The 20,639-nt window shown below is 42.0% G+C and overlaps 1 protein-coding gene across 4 annotated transcripts in view; it reads right to left on the bottom strand.

Annotated features, from left to right (window-relative positions):
• ankrd6b (ankyrin repeat domain 6b) overlaps positions 1-20,639 on the bottom strand; it is a 61,611-nt gene that overhangs the window by 6,617 nt on the left and 34,355 nt on the right. For 2 of the 4 annotated variants that reach the window (XM_083790680.1, XM_083790681.1), the window contains exons 3-11: positions 15,961-16,059; positions 13,832-13,930; positions 10,704-10,802; positions 9,886-9,984; positions 3,421-3,519; positions 2,768-2,866; positions 2,251-2,328; positions 932-1,036; positions 541-654 (exon numbers count right to left, since the gene is read on the bottom strand). In XM_083790680.1, the coding sequence (XP_083646806.1) occupies positions 541-654; positions 932-1,036; positions 2,251-2,328; positions 2,768-2,866; positions 3,421-3,519; positions 9,886-9,984; positions 10,704-10,802; positions 13,832-13,930; positions 15,961-16,059 (891 nt within the window). The remainder of the gene's footprint in view (positions 1-540; positions 655-931; positions 1,037-2,250; positions 2,329-2,767; positions 2,867-3,420; positions 3,520-9,885; positions 9,985-10,703; positions 10,803-13,831; positions 13,931-15,960; positions 16,060-20,639) is intronic. The other 2 variants (XM_083790682.1, XM_083790683.1) reach the window with 2 other exon arrangements.

Genomic DNA, 20,639 nt, shown 5'->3' with positions numbered 1-20,639 from the left:
TCTTACAAACTTCAGCTTTAAATGAACACTCGTGATTGTAAGCGTGCAAGCGCCTGGTTATTGCTCGGTGCATGTTGTGTAGGGCTGTGTGATCTACCTACAATTAGGCCTGTCACAATTATTACATAATCGCAATTATTTGAGATACCGTAATCGCAATTATTTTTGCATATTTGTCAATCGTTTCCTTGTTGAGAAATGTCAGATTTTCTTTTTCAGAGACAGCAGAAATAGCAGCTTGTTTTTTTTTTGAAAGAAAAAATAGGAAATTTGTCAATAATTTCTTTGTATAAGTTATTTGTTGTATATTTAAGTTATTTGTCATATCTGTCCTGTGTAACTTGTGATTACAAAGCCTAAAATGCAAACGTTCCAATGTTCAATGCAAAAAACACAATTGAAATCATTAATTTGTGTGACAATTAATCGTCAACCTAAATTTGTAATGGGGACAGTCCTACCTACAATTATCATCTCACTCTTATTGAATAGTTTTAGAAATGTTCACGTGGCTCAGGCGACTGTGACAGCTTGCTGTACCTTGTCTTTGTGCCTCCTGTTCTTGCCTCTCTTGCCGTTGGTGTCGGCGATGTCGTTGTGTTTGCCAGCCAGACGCTCACTGCTCTGGGTGTCCTCAGCGGCAGACACACTGTTCTGAAAGAACCACAACAACCACAGTGCGTCACTTTGTGCCGCGCGGCGAGCTTGTACAGGTGCTTTTTCTGAACATGTTTTTTTTTTATCTCGAAAGTGTGAGAACTACTGATTTAGATGGCATTTCTGGAATCGACCACAGGTGTTAATGGGTTAAACAAATCTCCGGTGCTGTGATGACTCGAGTTTGTCTGTGACAACGGTCACTGTAGTGTAGTGTAGTGTAGTGTAGTGTAGTGTAGTGTAGTGTAGTGTAGTGTAGTGTAGTGTAGTGTACCTTGCTGGGCAGCATCTCATCTCTGGGCACCGACTGGGCTCTGCCCTCTGCCTTTAGCTTGTCTCTCCTCTTCCTTACACTCCTGCCACGTGTGAAGCTCTGGACCTAGACAGACAGACAGACAGACAGACAGACAGACAGACAGACAGACAGACAGACAGACAGACAGACAGACAGACAGACAGACAGACAGACAGACAGACAGACAGACAGACAGACAGACAGACAGACAGACAGACAGACAGACAGACAGACAGACAGACAGACAGACAGACAGAGGAAATACACACACACACACACACACACACACACACACACACACACACACACACACACACACACACAGTATTAAAGGCATAATTTCATCATAATTATTCCTCTCAATACTCAAGTGGCAACAAGGTTCTGAAGTTCCTGCATTTTTTATGCGTTTAATCTAACATCTCTCCCCAAATGATGTTGTTTTACAATGAATTTGGTTGGGACATGAGTCTGATGCTGATGGTGGAGTGAAGTCATGTGGAGGACATGTATTCTGTGTCAACCCAGTGGAAGCTAAACGCCTAAAGCCTCATTAACCATTTCAATGGATGTCCATTGTTCACACTCCAAGCACTATGACTAATTGACTATACTCTGTCATCCACTTGAAATAGAACATTTTGTAAACTATTATATTGTCACTGTATGCAGTGGTGTGCTGTGGATTTTATAACTATAGTAGGGCTGTATTTTAATCATATCACGTGCACGCGCATGCATGCATATAGCCCTTTGCATATAGGTACTCACCCATAAGTAGGCCTACTTAAAATAATCACACATTTCTTTACTGTAATGTCTTTATTTATTTTCTTCTTTTTAAAGATATGAGATTACAACATCACTTACATTAGGCCTATTTTCAAAATAGTGAAAATCACAATCACAAGGATAACTTCCAACAAGGATAACCATGTGAGTTTCAGGTTTTGAGCTCATCAGTAATATTTAGTAAATGAACAGTAGGCTAAATGGAAAGAAAAAAGAAACGTGTTCATTCACTGAACTTTTGTAAATAAACCAACATACAGTATAGGATAGGCATAAAAGCTTTGGGCTTCAGCCTAAGCCTTCTTAGGCTGATCATTCAAGCCTACAATGGCATGCCCAAAATAGGGATGCCACAGTTAAAGTGGTTAACGGATGCTGCTGGGAATATACAACATAATGCAATGACTTAATGCCTTTCGGGAATTCCAAAACATATCGAGATGTGACAGCCAAGACTGAACTAAAGGAGCACAACACCATAAACGTCAATGTCAGACTGGTCTCACCTGAGGGGCTTTAGTCAGCAGCAGAGCCACCTCTGGATTGTTGTGTTCTCTGGCCTGGTCCAACGCTGTCTGGCCAGCCTGCAGACAGAGAAACACTCATGCATTAGTCTGCTTGCAAAGGCACAGTCCGAATCAGAAACAACTGGAATATTGTCATAGACAGACTCGGACATAATATTACTTTCTAACAGGAACAGTTAGAATCGGGAAAGACATAATAGAGAAGAAAGGAACACAGAACAGAAATGCGCACAGTCAAATTTAATATATGGTAATATCCATATAAAATAGCAGCGGGTATTAAGTAAGTATTTAAACAGATTATAGGCAGACAAAGTGTTAAATATAGTTCTGAGAGGTAATTAGTTCGTTATAAAAAGCCCTAAAGAGCATAGTGTCTCTACTGAACTCTGGACAGAGATGTGTTGATGTTGACATTACAGTTATGAAGAGCACAGAACCAAGCCGCAGGGCATTAAGGATGTAGAACAAATGGGGCCCGCAGGCACTCCCTCACATTGTTGGAGATGCTGCCGTCTGCTCCAGCCTCCAACAGCAGCCGCACTGTCTTCTTGTGGTTCAGAGCAGCTGCCACATGTAGAGGTGTGTCCCCAGACTGACCCAGGACAAAACAACAGGGACAGAGAGAGAGATGTGTAGATAATTACTATTAAAACATCTATGCGTCACAATGCTTGTATACAGGTGTATACTGTATGTAAATACAGCAGATGAATGTTGTTGTAAGTGACTCAGAAGTGCAACAGAACCTCTTTTGCATGGAGGATCTAACTCAGAAAAGAGCATTTTGCGCTCTAAGATCCTGAAATACTTTGGCACAGATCTGAATTATGGATGTTCTTTTTATGTTCTTGTTTTTCAAAAACTTTGGAGAAGCCAAATATTTTTTAACCTGCATTGTTCTCCCAATTTAGTCATTAGGCCAATGAAGTCATCCCTACTGATTGGTGCTGCCCCAGCCCTTAGGGGTACAGTATGTGCAGTGACATAGTGCACCTGGCTTCCCTCCTCGAACACGGCCAATTGTGTTCGTAGACACAGGCCCAATCGATGCACCACGGTGGATTCTAGTATGTTTAGGTCTTGAGTCGAGTGGTGTGTTTTAACTTTTTTTGCAATGGAAAATCCTACATTTGGAGCCTTTCTTACCAGGTTCTTCTCAGACACGGAGCAGAAGGCCCCCAGGAGGATGCGGAGCATGGCCACATGGTTGTAGCGGGCCGCTACATGCAGACACGCGTCCCCAGCCTGGAACCAACACAAGAGGTTAGCTCCAACATTACATGTCATGTCCACCTATTCATTAGGTAACCACTTAAACCTTACTTTGTTGACCAGGGTCCCCCAGGGATCTATACTTGGCCACCCCTTTTTTTCTCTACACCAAAAATAGCAGATCTATAAGCTCACGACGCAATGTGAGCTTGTAGATCTGCTATTTGCGCAGACATGCCCAGAATAGGTACAGTACAGTTTAAAAGGATAGACAGAATATCACAAACATCTTACAGATACAGTATTGAACACTAAGACTGCTTCTCTTTTTGTATTTTCTAACCTTTTTTTGTGTATTTGGGGGAATTTGGTCGTGTCCCTGTCACAGCCAACCCCTACTTGTTGTTCCTGGGGAGGGTGTAGTGTAGTCAACCACGTCTCCTCAAATAAAGACACACAGGGACTACAAATGTCACGCCCCCAAATGAGACAGCGGGCCCACTTCAGGTCTGTTAGAATGGTGTACTACAGCTGTCAATGCAATCCTTATGAGAGGCATCATAAAACACCTCATTTCACTGGTTCATTACTGAGGCTGTAGCGATTGTTTTTGTGTTCTAATAAAGTGTCCCATATGTTTGATTTGTCCTTTTCAATGTCACATACCTGCCAACTCAATATACAACCCACAATGTACTATAATATATGTGTGCCAAAGTGCTAGCATTGTAAATCAAGTTAGTTAAAGTGGTCGCACACTATACAGTATATGTCACGGTCTTATCCCTTGTATTTGTGGAATATTATCCAAACAGCATCTTGCAAGACTAATTATTAATACTCATCTGGAGAATTCACTAGGTAGTTGAAAATGTCAGGATAAGGATATGTCACTCCATTTAGCTGGGTTATTTTCCTATTCAGCCAAGTTAAATACACAACAGGTTGACAACAGTAAAACACACTCCGGTAGGTAGAACATATATATAAGCCTGTGACATGTTCAAAATATAGTCATGAATGAATGAACGAAGTCAGTCGGGATCGGGATTTATTATTGAGAATTCCACTCTTCAAAGTCGTAGCCTCATAAAGGCAGTGACGTCCCTTAAAAGCGACAGGTTCTCTGTCTGCCGTCTCCCCTCTGCTCTGCATTCGAGTGGTAAATTAAATGTGAAATACATCCTCTATTGAGAAACCAACAATATGTTGACAAAGACATTTCATACAAAGTAGGCTAACTACAGTGGAGTTTCAATGGACTTCTATGGACTGGCATGCAGTACACCGTTCTTTTTTTTGATCAAAGTTTCAAATTTTTCAAGTCACATTATGAGTAAAAAATCACACCTGTGTGAACCGAGTGGTGCAACTCCCCCCCCTCTCTCTCTCTCTCTCTCTCTGCTCCGTCAGATTCGCTTTATTATGGATATCAATCCGCGTCGCTGAGAACTATGTTTTCATTATTATTTTGGCTCGGCCTTTCCTTCTTTAGCGATCCTTGACCGGGTTGCGCAACAGCGGTCCCGTCCACCTCCCATTATACAGGAAAACTAAAAGCTGAATAACTCCTAATCTACGGAGCTCTCCGTGGTTTGGTCAATTAGCGCGATGTTCGGAGGTCTTTGCTGATTATCCGGTGGTCTAGATGGAAACATTGGTGCTTTCTAGAGTAAGGATGGCTATATTTTAGCTCGCTAGCATTGACGCTATTATTTTGGCTCGGCCTTTCCTTCTTTAGCGACCACAGACCGTGGCAGTCAGAAGTTGGATTTGCGTCCAGCAGGTGGCAGCCAAACGTCATAAGTCACATACTTCTCTCGTGTGAAATGCGCACACCACTCGTGCTCACACAGGTACACAGGTATACAGGTATACAGGTACACGGACATTGCTGGATGTAGGAGTGGTTGCACCACTCAAAAATAGCATACAAACATTGTTGATTTTTTTACCCCTCCCTCCCCCCAGAGTTCCCGCTCTGAAAGAGCCACAACCCCGTTATCTTGTACCATTAACAATGAAATAAAAGGCACATACAAATATACATATAGATTCATCAAATATTGGACACAATGTTCAAACAAATAATAATTGCAGTACACCGTTCTAGCGGACCAGATGTGGGGCCGCTGCGCTGTCTCAATTGGGGGCGTGACATGTGTAGTCCCTGTGTGTCTCTATACACGTGAGAGTCACCAGCTGCTTCTTTTCATCTGACAGTGAGGAGTTTCCCATGCTATCCCCCTCCCAGTTCCGCTCCCTGTTGAACAGGCGCCAACCTGGCATGTCCGTGGTTGGGGCTGGAGGAAACCTGTGTTGTGGTTGTTTAAATGTAAGGGTGTCTATATGTCTGAGATCATTCAGCATGACAACAGAGCTATGGGAACAAAAATAGACTTTGGGTGGGTCCTTTGTTTTTATGGAGCGAGCTGTCTAAGTGGTGCATTCATATGGCCTTAATCCAAAGCGCTTTACCATGTGCATTACACTCACCCACACACCGATGGCAGAGGGAAGTCACCATCCTGCTCATCAGGACAGAGCAGTTAGGGGTTGAGTGTCTTGCTCAAGCCTCAAGGACACGTACACTAATCTCTCAAGACAGATTCAGAGCTCTGCAGCTGAATCTCTCAGCATCTCCCATTACTGTACTTTAGAGTTGTTCTTATTAGGAATGAAACAAAGACCACCACAGGATCGAGGAGGACTTAAAGTCGGACTGCAATGGTTCTTTCGGGCATTTTATCCAAGTCAGACTGACTTGGACGCCTGCATGTTTCTGAACCAATCAGAGCCTTAGATCCCTTCAGGCTATTAGTAGCTCTGCTGCACACAGGTGCAGTGATTGAGCTAGTGTTTGTTTACAAGTGAAAGAGAGACAGCCAGTAAATGCATGTTTGCTACTACGTGGCTTTTTTTCTAACCTATAATGTTTTCAGATAGATATTTTAGCATGCTGATTCAGTTTAAAACGAGTCACTGTCTGGATGTCATCTTGAATGAGATTAAAAACGGAGTAGATCAGCTGTGTTTGGAGGAACGTGCAGCTATGGGAAACGGGTGAATGAAATCAATCAAGATTAATTTATATTCATAAGAGTAGCCAAACGTCATCACGCAGCACGTTTGTCGTTCACATGTAGGAAGTAAAATTGTCTTTTTATGGACTTTTAATGTAAAAATCACACCTGTGTGACGTGAGGGGCGCTTTTATCATCATACATCATCTCATTCTGGCCAATCACAATTTGCGTCCTCACTTTTGTCTTCTATGTTTGTGTTTACACAATGTTTGCGTTTACACAAACATTCAAAACTGGCCAATCATTGTCAATGGCATTCAATGTTTGTGTTGTCTTTACAAAAACCCTCAAAGCTCTACATAGCCGCTCTGGCTACCCTCAAAAATACACAAACATTGACATTTTCCCATTGTTTTGGCATCTATTGTTAGGTATGCCCATATGATGAGCACGGATATGCTCTAAAAGTGTGAAAAACATATTTTTCATTTCACTAGGTCTTTAAGGAGCGTAAACATCGACATCTGGTCTCAGATTGCTTAGACGCCTAGGGGTAGCTGGAGATCGAACCGAGAACATAACGTTTCCAGCTCTACCTCGCAAGAATGATACCATCAATATGACGTGAGGGATTCACAGGTAAGCCATGCCATTATTACAACCCAGCCGGTGCTGCTTCTGTTTGAGGCAGATTGAAGGTAGTTTAAACAAAAGCCTGAATTGTATTTTTTGTCAGATGATGGTGTCACACGGCGAAAATACCTGATTTAGAAGCTCAAGCGACGTGTGGTGTGCTTGACACCAGTGTAGCATATATACTGTACATTTAATATATAGGTGTTTTGAGAATTATTTTCCGTAACGATGAACATTCATCATGTTTGTATGCCTCTGCCAACCAGTTGCAGTTACATCCATAGCTATCCAGACTTATATACCGTACTATATCCAGTGGATGCCACCATTGGTGTGTGTGAATGTGCGAAGTGAGGACGCTGGCCTTGACAGCTTCACCTCCCAATGTATGAATGAATGGACCATCGGACCATTGTAAAGTGATTTGAGTAAGCACATAGTGCAAAGGCGCTATAAAAATGCAATCCATTATTATATGTAGGGAATGGAGGTATTTAATGAACAGTGCACTTAACCTTTGGCCTCCTACCCTAATCATACTTCTTCACCCTTGAGTCCAAGTGGACGTGTGTGCCAAACTCCCTGCAGGCATTGACATACGGCACGAGGTTGGGACAGACATGGCTCTAGCCACGGGCCCACGGCTGTTGGCAGACAGAGGCATCAATAGGGATGCCAGGTGGAATGTGGTTCATTAGCGATGGTTAGGTATTCAAAACACCACACAGCCGTCGCAACAGTGCAATGCCCTGCACTGTGAGCGGCAGACAGTGCACAGTGCACAGTGCACAGACATTTAGAGGGGCAGGTGCTCAAGTGAAAAAAGGGCATCTTGTGCAGCGCATTTTGGGTTGGGAACCCATTTTGGTGCTTTAGCTATTGAAAAATAGCAGATCTACAAGCTCATAGCGCGCCACCGAGTGGCGCGCTACGAGCTTGTAGGTCTGCTATTTTTCTTTAATCGAAGAACCACTGACATAGAAACATATAGCTTTAGATTGTGGGGGCCTAAATAATATAGTAAAAGCGTTTTTTTATCAAGATTTGATCAATGTCACCGCACGGTCCACACACTACAAATTAAGAAAAAAAATAAACCTTTTTTTTTCTTCTTTTCTTTTAAGAGCACATTGCTCTAGCACCCCCTAGTGTCTATCTGTGCACGCCACTGGCGGCAGAGATTCTCAGCCTTTTTAATTCAACTATCCCCAGTCAGTTTGACATGCATTAGGCCGCAGACCCCCATTTTGGATCCCAATCTTCAATGAGAAATCCTTAATTTAACTCTGAGAGTGTGAAAATGTAACCTCCCACAATCCCCCCGGCCCAAGTTGCTTTGCTTTTTGTTTATACTAGAACTTTTAAAAACAATTATAATACACCATACCATAAATAATTGAACCATACGCTTCAATGCAGCCAGATAGATGATGATCAGTCAGTCTTTCTGACTTAAAAAATCGATTTAAAATAGCGTGGCGTTAAAAATTACGACATTCCCCAGTGTTTGGAGTGCATATGCACCACAAGGTGTTTTCTAATGAGGTACCGTGTGTTCAGCGGGCTGTGGAGAGGAAGCTGTCAACCTGGATTATGGATTGCGTTTGTTTTTAAATTGTTTTTTTTTTAAATTTACCTTAGATCAACCTCGTCTCACCAGGATGTCAACACGGCGGAAAAACTTTTCAGCTAGTAACAGACTAGTGTAATGCGGCCTAGAGACCATGGGCCTACTCCCCAGCTAGTATCCGGTTATGGGTGTCATTGTTCCCCCCACAAATGAATGCCAAATCGAGTAGCCTGGTAAATGGTATGCCATTCTTTCCTCCTATATTCAGCTATTAGTGTAGATTTTCATTAAATTCCCATTGTAAATTTACGTCATATCTGTCTAAGCAAATCGGCTTAGTGTCTATTTTCGCCCTACACAAATTCTCATTGACAATGAATGGAGAATTTTACGTCAGTGTCTGAGCAAATAGACATGTTACGTCATGAGGATGTACGATGATAAGAGCGCCCGTCACTTCACACATGTGTGATTGTTCCTGCTTAATGTAAGTCGCTCTGGATTAAGAGCGTCTGCTAAATGCCTAAATTGTAAATTGTAAAAATGTGATTTTTGTATTTATTTGTATGAGCTAACCTGCACTGCATCGCAGGTTTATGAGTTGGCCCTACATTTATGACACCTCTGAAGGAGCGGAATAATTTTGGGTGAGCACAGGTGCTCTTGAGCCCCTGATTGCTGCAGATGCTTGGCAAGGCAGTGTTCATGAATGATGAAGTCTATATTTAAAGATATTGCACTGTGTCTACAATCTGCATCCCCGGCTAAGTGTGACAGGTTGCTCCACACCAGCAATAAGGCTGCTTGCGTAAACAAAACAGATGTGGCGAAAAAAGGCGAACATTCAGCAGAGAGGTTTAGTGTAGAGGGAAATCGTATAGACCCCTGGGGGAGTAACTAGGGTTTAAGTAGTTAAAGTATTTGGTACATAGTCTGGTCATGTTGGTAATGTGATGTAATTTGATCCAGAGAGAGGTTCAGTGCCTTGCTTGAGGACACTTTGACCATATAACTGTTGTAGAAATCAAACATTTTATGCCAGCCAACAGGCCTTCAGGTCTGTTGCCTTCTCCTGACAACAGACCTTGCAGTGGTTCTCAAAGTGGGATCCAGGGGAGCGCGAAATGTACGTTTGAGAACCACTGCTTTACAGTACATGAAACTTACATGATTCTTGCTGTCAGGTCTGGAGCCTCCCAGTAGCAGCACCTTGGCACTCTGAGCATGTCCGTTCTGACATGATAGGTGGAGCGCTGTGTTTCCTGCCTGAGGAAGGGAGAGAGAGAGAGACAAGTAGAAGAGAGACGAGGGGGATAGAGAGAGAGAGAGAGAGTGGGAATAAGGGAGAGTGGGATGAGGGAGGACGGAAAGAAGGAATCAGCAGCAGGAGAGATGAAAGAGAGAGAATGGAGGAGAGAGCAGATCACGGTGAAAGAAAGGAGAGGTGGAGGAAAGGGATAACAAGACATTAGAGTGACAAGAGGCAGGGAAATGGACAGAGTGAGAGATCAGGGAAAGAATGCATTAACATTGTCACCAACTAAATCCATTTGGCAGAACACGTCCCTGCAGGGGATGGATGTTGAATGTCAACATAAACAGTGGAAATGTCAACATAAACAGTGAACCAAAATACAGCCAGAGGGATGTATCTTTCTGCAGGGATACACACCAACACACTAATATAGTGGCTGATAGAGGGAAATGAGGGCTAAAATATTTATATACATGTATGTTTTTAAAGGCTAAATGTTACCTAGTTTCCCTTTAAAGGCTGCATAAGAGTAAGGTTTGGTCATCATATTACTACATTACTAATCGTCTCTCAACATTATATATATTATATAAAAAAGAAAGTCTTCTGAAAGCACCATAATATCGTGACATTATCGATCGTCATTATCAGTGTCCATCCTACTATAGCTCTACCTCCCAAAGATTTGCCATTTGTTTTTGTCAATAAGGCCCAGTAGCTGTGGAGTTACCTTGTTCTTGGCATGGACGTTGGCCCCAGCCTTCACCAGCAGTTTGACGGACTGACTGAAGCCATGCCAGGACACCTCATGCAGGGCAGTGTTTCCATCCTGTCACAGCACAGGCTCAGTTAAAAACACTCCACTGCCAACTTGCAAACTACACAAACTGTTTCAGCTCCAGACCCAACAGACTAATATGCTGTCTCCCCAGGACCCAGAATTACAAAGAAGCCATTACGAATTAGCAGTGAATATAGCATACATGAGGCGCCGTAAGGGGGGGGTCCAGAAGGGTCTGATTGTCCCCACACTATTGGGTGATGACTTGTCTATTTATTTATTAATCCCGACCCGGTGCTGGTTAACACCGTTCCCATTTTGTTGTGCAATCGTCGTTGTATTAGCTGCATGCTTGCCTCTCGCCGCAATGACCATTCTGCACAATCTGCAGTTTCTCTCTCAATGTGTCGGACAAGCTAATCCACGACAATCGTCATTCTTTGTATGTATGCTGGCTGTAGTAGGTGTCAAAACAGCAGGGGCTCGGGCTGCTAGGAATGATGAAGTGCTGCCGTGACTAGCTGACCAGGGATCAGATCAGATTACTGCAGCTCAATATATGAGGGAACAAAGTTAGGCCATTTCCCCGTCAGTTAAAGCTGAGAGAGCACGCACGCACAAAACGCATCAAACCTCCGTGGACTGAAAGGTGTGAGTGTTCATGGATTACTTTATTCTTCGAGGTGAAAACATGCCATTTCATGTAATTCGGTCTAAAACAGAATAACCTTTTTTCAGCTCAAGATCAGATCAACGCGTTATCTTATGACAGGCAATAAAATAGGTTTAAGTGGTTAATAATAATAATCACACCCATGTGAAGTGAGGGGCGCTAATATATTAAAGTCTAACTCATGTTGATTAGGTGATGTAATGGTGATGTAAAACAAATGGTGCCAACACAAACATTAAATGCCATTAACAATAAAGACACAATGTAATGAGGGACGTAAATAAAAAGCAATAAAAAGGCAGAAAAGTGGATCCAGCAAATCATAACAATTTACTCATCGGGAGATCTAAAGGTCAAAGGTCTTTTGACGAATGAGTGTGAGCTTCAGTTCGTGAGGGATACTCACGGCCCAATTTAACAAAGGTGCAGACGATCAGAAATCAGCAGAGAGTGATCGACGTTTGCGCTACTCTATGCCGAATTGAAGTGGACTCGGACCCAGACCTTTCTTTTCTCCCTGGAAATAAAAACGTCTGGGTTTCCGAGGCTAGCTCAGAACTGCCAAAACTGCTAAAATGGCAGAATTCTTGGCCCTTTGTGCTTGACCCCTAATAATAATAAAGAAACCAGTGTACTGTAAGTGTAAGGCACAGTAAGAATGAGAGCAGGCAGCGCTCTAAGTACTGAGCACACTACTCCATCATGTACTACAAAGTATTTCTGCTCAGGGAATGAGGTTAAACAGATTATACACAGATTATACACACAATGTTTTCCGTACAGTTTGTCAAAGAGCTCCGATGCCAGCTGACATTCTGATGGCTTTCCAGTTCTGTCTATTCCTGTCATTTCTTGCAACAGAACAGCCGTGTGCGCGTGTGTAGAGGCAAATGTTATACTTTTACTCATTTGAAAACTTTAGCATTGTGAGCTTGTAGATCTGCTATTTTCAAATTATTTGTATATATTTGAAAATGAAAACTTATGAAATGGGACATTCTTCAGAATGAGTACTTCCTACTTTTGGTACTTGATACCAATACTTTTGTACTTTTACTCAAGTAAATTTAGAATTCTGTATTTCCCAAAGATTACTTTGAAAAAATGTGAGTACCTTTTCCACCACTGGTGACTGTATGCATGGGCGTAGATACATACTGGTGACTGTATGCATGGGCGTAGATACATACTGGTGACTGTATGCATGGGCGTAGATCAGGGGCGTCGAACTCAACTTGGGGCGAGGGCCGCATTGGTCAAAAGGTCCCTTGATGGGGGCCACAACCAGTTGCGGATGCACGCTCGATGTCTCAGTCAGTCACTGCTATATCTACTGTATCTATCTATCTATCTATCTATCTATCTATCTATGCTCAGACCCAGCCAGCCAGTCAGCAAGCCACACACATAGTGCTCAGACCCAGCCAGCCAGCCACACACATAGTGCTCAGACCCAGCCAGCCAGCAAGCCTCCCCCTTCACACACACACACACACACACACACACACACACACACACACACACACACACACACACACACACACACACACACACACACACACACACACACACACACACACACACACACACACACACACACACACAACTTTGTCCCTATAATGTGCACGGGCTACTGGCACCGTTCCACTTCATCATATCACGCAAGAGACGCCACACACCAGTATAGAAGAGAGATAGTCACTTACTCACTTGTTGTAACTTGTAGGGATGCCACAAAGTGACCATCAGCCAAATCGAATAGTCGACAGCTCTGCCGATTAATAATCGATTAATTGAACCCACCCCCCATATTAATCAATATCAGATAAAACTTATTATGCACATGCCATGGTCACATAACCATTATATGTTGAGTGCATTCTTTGATGGTTACAGTTTTATAATCAGTTTTGTTGAGTAAACCTTTGTGGAGATCTTCTCAGTTCTCATTGTATGCTAGTTACTGCCATTCAGGATGGAAAATTAAATCCATTTGGATTTGGGGAGAAGTAGTTTCATAAGGGGCTGGTATGAAGTACTTGATATAAAGAGAACATGTTCAGTTCACTAGTCTACACTCTACTCTACACCTGCCTTAATTTCATCTGATTGTCTGTCTGGCAGGCACTTAACAAGCGACCGTTAACTGTGTCTGTTAGAGAGAGGGGCAGAGAAGAGTGGCTTTGCTCAACTTGATTTATACTTATATTCTCCACTCTGATGAAGGTACATGTTCGATATATCATGCAGCCTTACTTATTAGCCTATATTTTGGCTATTAAAAAAAAAAAAAAAAAAAAAAAAACGTTTTTTATTTTTTATTTTTATTTTTTGCTTGAGGCAGGCGGGCCGCAGAAGACTACGGATCACCAGTTTGACACATGGGATGGGCGTAGATACATACCTTGTCCTGTCTGTCCAGAGCACAGCCTTCCTGGATGAGGGCAGAGATGATGTCACTGTTCCCCACCACCGCGGCCCGGTGGAGAGCCGTCTGCTCCCCCTAAATAAAACAACAACACGCAGTCAGTGCTGATTTTGACAGCACGTTTTGATGTCGTTTTAGTCACTTTACATACGATTTAGGCATTTAGCAGACGCTCTTATTCCAGAGTGATTTACAGTAAGCAGGAACAACACATGGTAATACTATACCTAGAAATAGTCATCATGAGTAATAAGAACTAGGGGTGTAACGATACATTTTAACAGCGATACGATACTTATCACGATACATGGTTGCCGATACGATATACGACGATATTGGTTCATTATGGCGATCCGATACGATTCAATGATTTTAAATCGATACAGTAACTATATAAAATACATTGACATTATTTTAAATTAGGTAATTAAACCCCTCTTTTTAATTTTTCTTCTAAAAATGTATAAATTCCACACACAAAAATGTAGTATTGATACAATCGATTAATTGCATAGCAAACCAATTCGATACCGATTATTTCCATTGCAAAACGATACGATACATAGTCAATGTTGCTGTTTTCATTTCGATATACTTCGATTCTTGAAATTAAAATAGATTTTTCGACGCAGTTACTATATCGTTACACCCCTACTAAGAACCTAACATCCACCTAACAGTAGAACGGTAGACTATAATTATACACTATAGAATGCTATGTCTACATAATATGCTATTTAAATTACATAATTTGAGCCTTTGCATACTCCTGCAAGGTCGCCGAGGCTAGGGCAAGTGCTACGTCAAAGTCTTTTGAATACTTATATATATATATAATACTTATAATAATAATTTGAGCAACTCATCAGCATATGACAAGAAAGCAGCAGTGGAAAAATCAACAACAAACAAGTGTGGCAATGGAATCACATGGACCAGAATGAAATGACTAGGACTGAGGATTTTACAGTGTAAATTGGTGTCCCTTGGCCTGGGCCATGGCTCAGTGGTCCAGGCACCTTGGCTGGTAATCCAGTCTGGCAGTGTGCCGCGGGCTCGACTCCCGATCCCGACAGCCTTTACTGTATGTCATCTATCTCCCCATTTCCAGTCAGCCTACTGTCTGTCCCTCCATAAAAAATATAAAATGAAGGCAAAAGCCACAAAAAAACATAAAAAAAAGAATTGGTGTCCCTCCCAGAGATTAAAAACATCCTATCCAATTGGCATCCGTGGCCTAATATATATCAAACTTTGAAATGAAAACATTAGAAAATCACTGCGTGTAAATAAATTGAAATCCCTGTGCATGCAGATCAAGCGGTGAGTGACACTTAGCAGGCCAGGTTTCCTGGGAGAACGAGCAAAGAGTGATGATTTCCGTGAGAGAGGCGCAGGAGGTTCTCTCATTCCAAGCTAATAAAAGAGGGCTTGCCAACACATTTGAAGTGTGCAGCTGCAGCAGTATTTTTAACCACTTGAGCCCTATAGAGTCCCTATTCTGGGCATGTCAAAAGAGGCAAACATTCGCTGAAAATAGATGACGTACGACCCTTCACGTCGCTTTACAATGTTCTTCACATTCACCCATTCACAAGCCGATGCCGGAGGAAACCATGCAAGGCACCACCAACCTAACCTGACTCCGCCAGATGGGGCAGCAGAGAGTACACTGGGTTCCCCCCCTCCTGCTCCAAGGCATACACACAGTGCTGCCTTGATCCCGCCTCTAGCTGCCGCTGATTGGCCAGGCCGTTTGGTGGCCGGAGCGTCGAGTCTGCCTGAGAGTTCCCAGATGGGAGCAGGAGGGGGGGAACCCAGTGTACTCTCTGCTGCCCCATCTGGCGGAGTCAGGTTACCACCAACCTGCTCATCGGAAGCACTAGAGTGTCTTGCTCATGGACATCAAACCTTAAACCTTTCCGAGACGGCAGCTCTACCTCCTAAGCCACTGCCACCGGTAGGCGTGGGCCCGAGGGCCGCTTTTTCCTAGACCATATACAACACGCCGTTATTTTGTGCCTATAAATCAGTTACTCCCTTATCAATTCACACGCTTGCAGGAAGGGAACGTGGAGGTGAAGGTTTAAGGCAAGGCTACTTACGTCGTCTTGGATGTCCAGGTCACAGCCGGCTTTAAGGAGGATACGCACCACCTCAATGTGACCCTTGTAGGCAGCCAGGTGCAGGGGACTTCTGCCATACTGCACAAATACACAGGCAAGACACGCAATCAGCTGATGCTATCATGTACACACACAGTCACACACACACACACACACACACACACACACACACACACACACACACACACACACACACACACACACACACACACACACACACACACACACACACACACACACACACACACACACACACACACACAAATGCAGGGTAAAACAAAAACATTTCTTAACCAGTTAGCCGCGTGTACCCCTTTGTATGACAAATAGCAATGTTTACTATATTTTAATGAACAAATACTAATAATTTGAAGTTGTATCAAACATAAATATCAAACATACATATCAGACAGTCTACACTTTCCAAAGGGAAATGTATTTAATTCAGTATAACCAGAAGAAACATAGGCCTACCACCAACACAAATGAGGGAGGATATCAAACACACACACACACACACACACACACACACACACACACACACACACACACACACACACACACACACACACACACACACACACCACATTCCGGCAGAAGACCTACCAAGCCTGTATCACAAACAGTATTCCAGTGTGCAAGCGAGTCAGATATTGCCATCTAGTCATGGCTGAAGACACGAGAGTGCTCAACGTGCGTAATCCATTGTAACAATGAGCATGAACTGAAATACTACTGCTTAATCTACCATATGTACACATGCTGCAGCATGTCACACGCATCTGGTGACGTTAGCCATGCAGGGAATAAGCCCTGCATCCAGCACTGGAGGAAGCAGTACTCGGATTGTTTTACTTAAGTAAAAGTACCAATACCACAATAACGATACTCAGCCTGTGTTTGACATTTGAGTCAAGTTAAAGTACAAAAGTATTAACCCTAACCTACCAAAATATATAAATAGTATTATGCAAAATGACTCAAAATGTGTTTTTTCTTTCACTCTACAAGCTTAAAATGTGCTATGATGTGATTAAATAAAGTATAAAATAGGACTTAATTGATTAATCTATGTTTTGTAATGAGTATCTACATCTGCAAAGTCACTAGTAACTAAAGTTTTCAAATGGCTGTAGTGGAGTAAAGAAATATTTGCCTGTGAGATGTAGTGGAGTAGAAGTGTAAGTAAAGTAAAAGTAGTGATTGTACTTAAGTACAGTACTTGAGTAAATGTACTTAGTTACCATCCACCATGCAGGGGATAAGCCCTGTATTCTCTTGGTCTTATAGGCCAATAACGCATGGATTTGTGGGCGGTTTGAAGGAGAAAACAGGGTCAATAAACTATTGAGACTCTTTATCTACCTATTATCTTCCTATACGGTATATATACTGTATATATATCACGATGAACTGCCTTTGTACAGTCACTTTGGTCTCTCTCTGCCTCCTGCCTGTTGTGTTCAGGTTTATTTTCTAGTAACGCTCGATTGTCTTTTCTATTTTATTTTGTAAGTTATGTTTTGTGGGGCCGCCCGCTGGGCTAGTGGTCCAGGCGCCATGCCACATATAGGCTCTTGCCTGACAACGTGTCACATGTTTGAGTCCCGTTCATGACGACCTTTGCTGCATGTCTCTCCCCTTCTCTCTCTCCCTCTTTCCTGTCTGTCTTCACTGTAACTATCAATAAAGGCACAAAAGCAAAAAACGAATCTGGAAAAAAATATATATGTCTTGTCGGTACCAACGTGCAATTGTTTCCAATTAGTTGTTGGTGAGTTGAGTATAGATAGATAGATAGAGTTTTTATTAAAGTGTCCTACATCATAAGATGCCCAGCCCGCACGGGCTTACAAGACACTCACACAATTGTACATATATAATAATACATATGCACAAATAGACAGTTACTCATGGATACATCGTTCTCCAACGTAACTGCCATGCTTTCTCTATAAATTTTCCCAAAACATAAACTTCATTACTGAACAACCAATTTAACATAAAACACTCAGACATCCAAAACAGATCTGGGTAGTAGTATTATAGGGTACTATTATTCCCCAGGGACCCCAGATGTCCGATTTCGGCACTGAAGACACTCCCTAGGGACGAGGGGGCGGGGCCTAACCCTTTTTTCCGATGACGTCATAGTATTGATTTTGCTAATGGCACTTTGCCAGTTTGGCAGTTAGTGTCATCATGATTGTAGTTCTGCTTTTGTGTGAGGATCTCATCATATTGATCGTGTTTGGGTGGACTTTGCCAGTTTGGGTCAGCATATTGATTATGTATACATGCATTTTCATCTTTGGCAGTTGGGGGATCAATATGATTCTAGTTCTGCTTTCGAATTGGTTTCACATCCCCATCTGTTCAAACTGAACTGCGCATGCACTGATTTGTGTAGGCGAACTGTCCTATTGATTTTGCTGGGTGTGTGTGTGTGTGTGTGTGTGTGTGTGTGTATTGCTCTTACTCCCATTTTTGGGGAAATGTATTGAACGAGTTATAAGCAGACAAATTATAGCGATGGTTTTTAACAGCTTAGATTATTTCCAGTTTGGTTATAAAAGTCAGAGAGGAACTGATGATGCAACTATCAGCCTGCTTATCCCCATCTTACTAGGCCACGGTGTTTTTTATTGATTTTACGTTTCCTTTCAACCGCAAGCAATGGTCTCAGTTGTCTTACTGAGGAAGGGGGGACAGTGGGGAGGAAGCACACAGAGCATATCTATTATCTCTTCAGAACTGGTGCGGGGAAGAAAAAAAAAACTCGTTAGGGATCAATGTGACAAAAACAAAATAACTTGTCATTCATGAAGAGGAACCTGTGCAGGCCATTACAAATGGTGGACAAATAGTGGAGGTAGTAGACAGTTTTAAATACTTAGGCAGATATATTGACAGCAAACTCATTTGCAGTGAAAATACTGAACAGATTTTTAAAACTTGTAACCAACGTCTCCACCTACTACGCAAGCTCAACTCCTTTAGAGTGAGCAAGCAAATCGTGGAAACAGTCTATAAAAACCTGATAGAGGGAGTCTTGAGTTTTAACATGGCAATGTGGTTTGGCAATCTAAAGGTCAAAGGAAGAAGCAAGCTGTAGCGAATAGTAAATCTAGCCTCAAAAATAATTGGGAAGAGACACCAGCAATTAGGCTGTATCTACAATGAGATACTTCGTAAAAAAAAAAACTATCAAGATAGCAAACGACCCCCGTCTCATCCACCCTGCAACGACTTCCAGCTACTTCCCTCTGGTAGACGGTACAAACTAGGCATGCCACGGTATGAGATTTTACAGTACGGTACGATGCCGATATTGATAATCTATACCTCGGTATTCCAAGGTATTTATATTTATAAAAATAAAATAAAAAGATTGCGCCCCTGACCTATGTCTAGTGACTACCTCCACATCCTTATAAGCCCTTCTTTGTCCCCCAACATGCAGGCCTACACATATATATATATATATATATATATATATATATATATATATCATAATATATGCCATGATTATGAATTGATTACCCTGGACCGAATGGAAACAAGACAGCAAGGACTTTTATCAGTGATCCCTTTGGATATATGGTTGACTGTATCCTATACTGATTACACTTCTGCCAATAAAGTATTCAGTCAGTGAATCAATAGCTATTCCCCAGTCCCCATTGTATTTCACTGTACTATGGCTCCCCCTAATGGCCGTTTTGTACCCAGTATGGTGGAGCAGAGGTGATGCAATCTGTGCATGATCACAACTGTCAATGTGTGCCTCCGTGTTGACAGTCCACACTTAGTTACTACATATGGAAATATGGAATGTACATTTGGATCTGGGTGTTTTTCAGCAACACTAACTCAAAGGTAGGAAGCAACTTTTCAATCTACTGCATCTGTGGGGTGAAAATATTTGTGTTAAGTGTTGTTGATGTTGTTGTAACCGTTTGTTTTTTTACTGTTTGGTAAAGTTTTGCATGGTTCAGGTTGTCTTAAGGTTTTGTTTTAATGTATGACTTGGATTATTTTGGTACGTGGTGGCGTATTTTGTGACATTTGCATGGTTCAGGGTGTCTTAAGGTTTTGTTTTAATGTATGACATGGGTTATTTTTGGTATGTGATGTGGTGTTTTGTGACATCTGCATGGTTCAGGGTGTCTTAAGGTTTTGTTTTAATGTATGACTTGGGTTATTTTTGGTAAGTGGTGGTGTATTTTGTGACATTTGCATGGTTCAGGTTGTCTTAAGGTTTTATTTTAATGTATGACTTGGGTTATTTTTGGTATGTGGTGTGGTGTTTTGTGAGTTTTGCATGGTTCAGGGTGTCTTAAGGTTTTATTTTAATGTATGACGTGGGTTATTTTTGGTATGTGGTGTGGTGTTTTGTGACAGTTGCATGGTTCATGATGTCTTAATGTTTTGGTTTAATGTATGACATGGGTTATTTTTGGTATGTGGTGTGGTGTTTTGTGAGTTTTGCATGGTTCAGGGTGTCTTAAGGTTTTATTTTAATGTATGACGTGGGTTATTTTTGGTATGTGGTGTGGTGTTTTGTGACAGTTGCATGGTTCATGATGTCTTAATGTTTTGGTTTAATGTATGACATGGGTTATTTTTGGTATGTGATGTGGTGTTTTGTGACATTT

Source organism: Protomyctophum parallelum (genome assembly GCF_964188405.1).
Source record: "Protomyctophum parallelum genome assembly, chromosome: 19".
Taxonomy (NCBI): Eukaryota; Metazoa; Chordata; class Actinopteri; order Myctophiformes; family Myctophidae; genus Protomyctophum; species Protomyctophum parallelum.
Note: the sequence above shows the minus strand (reverse complement) of the source record. Positions and strands in the feature narration are given on the sequence as shown.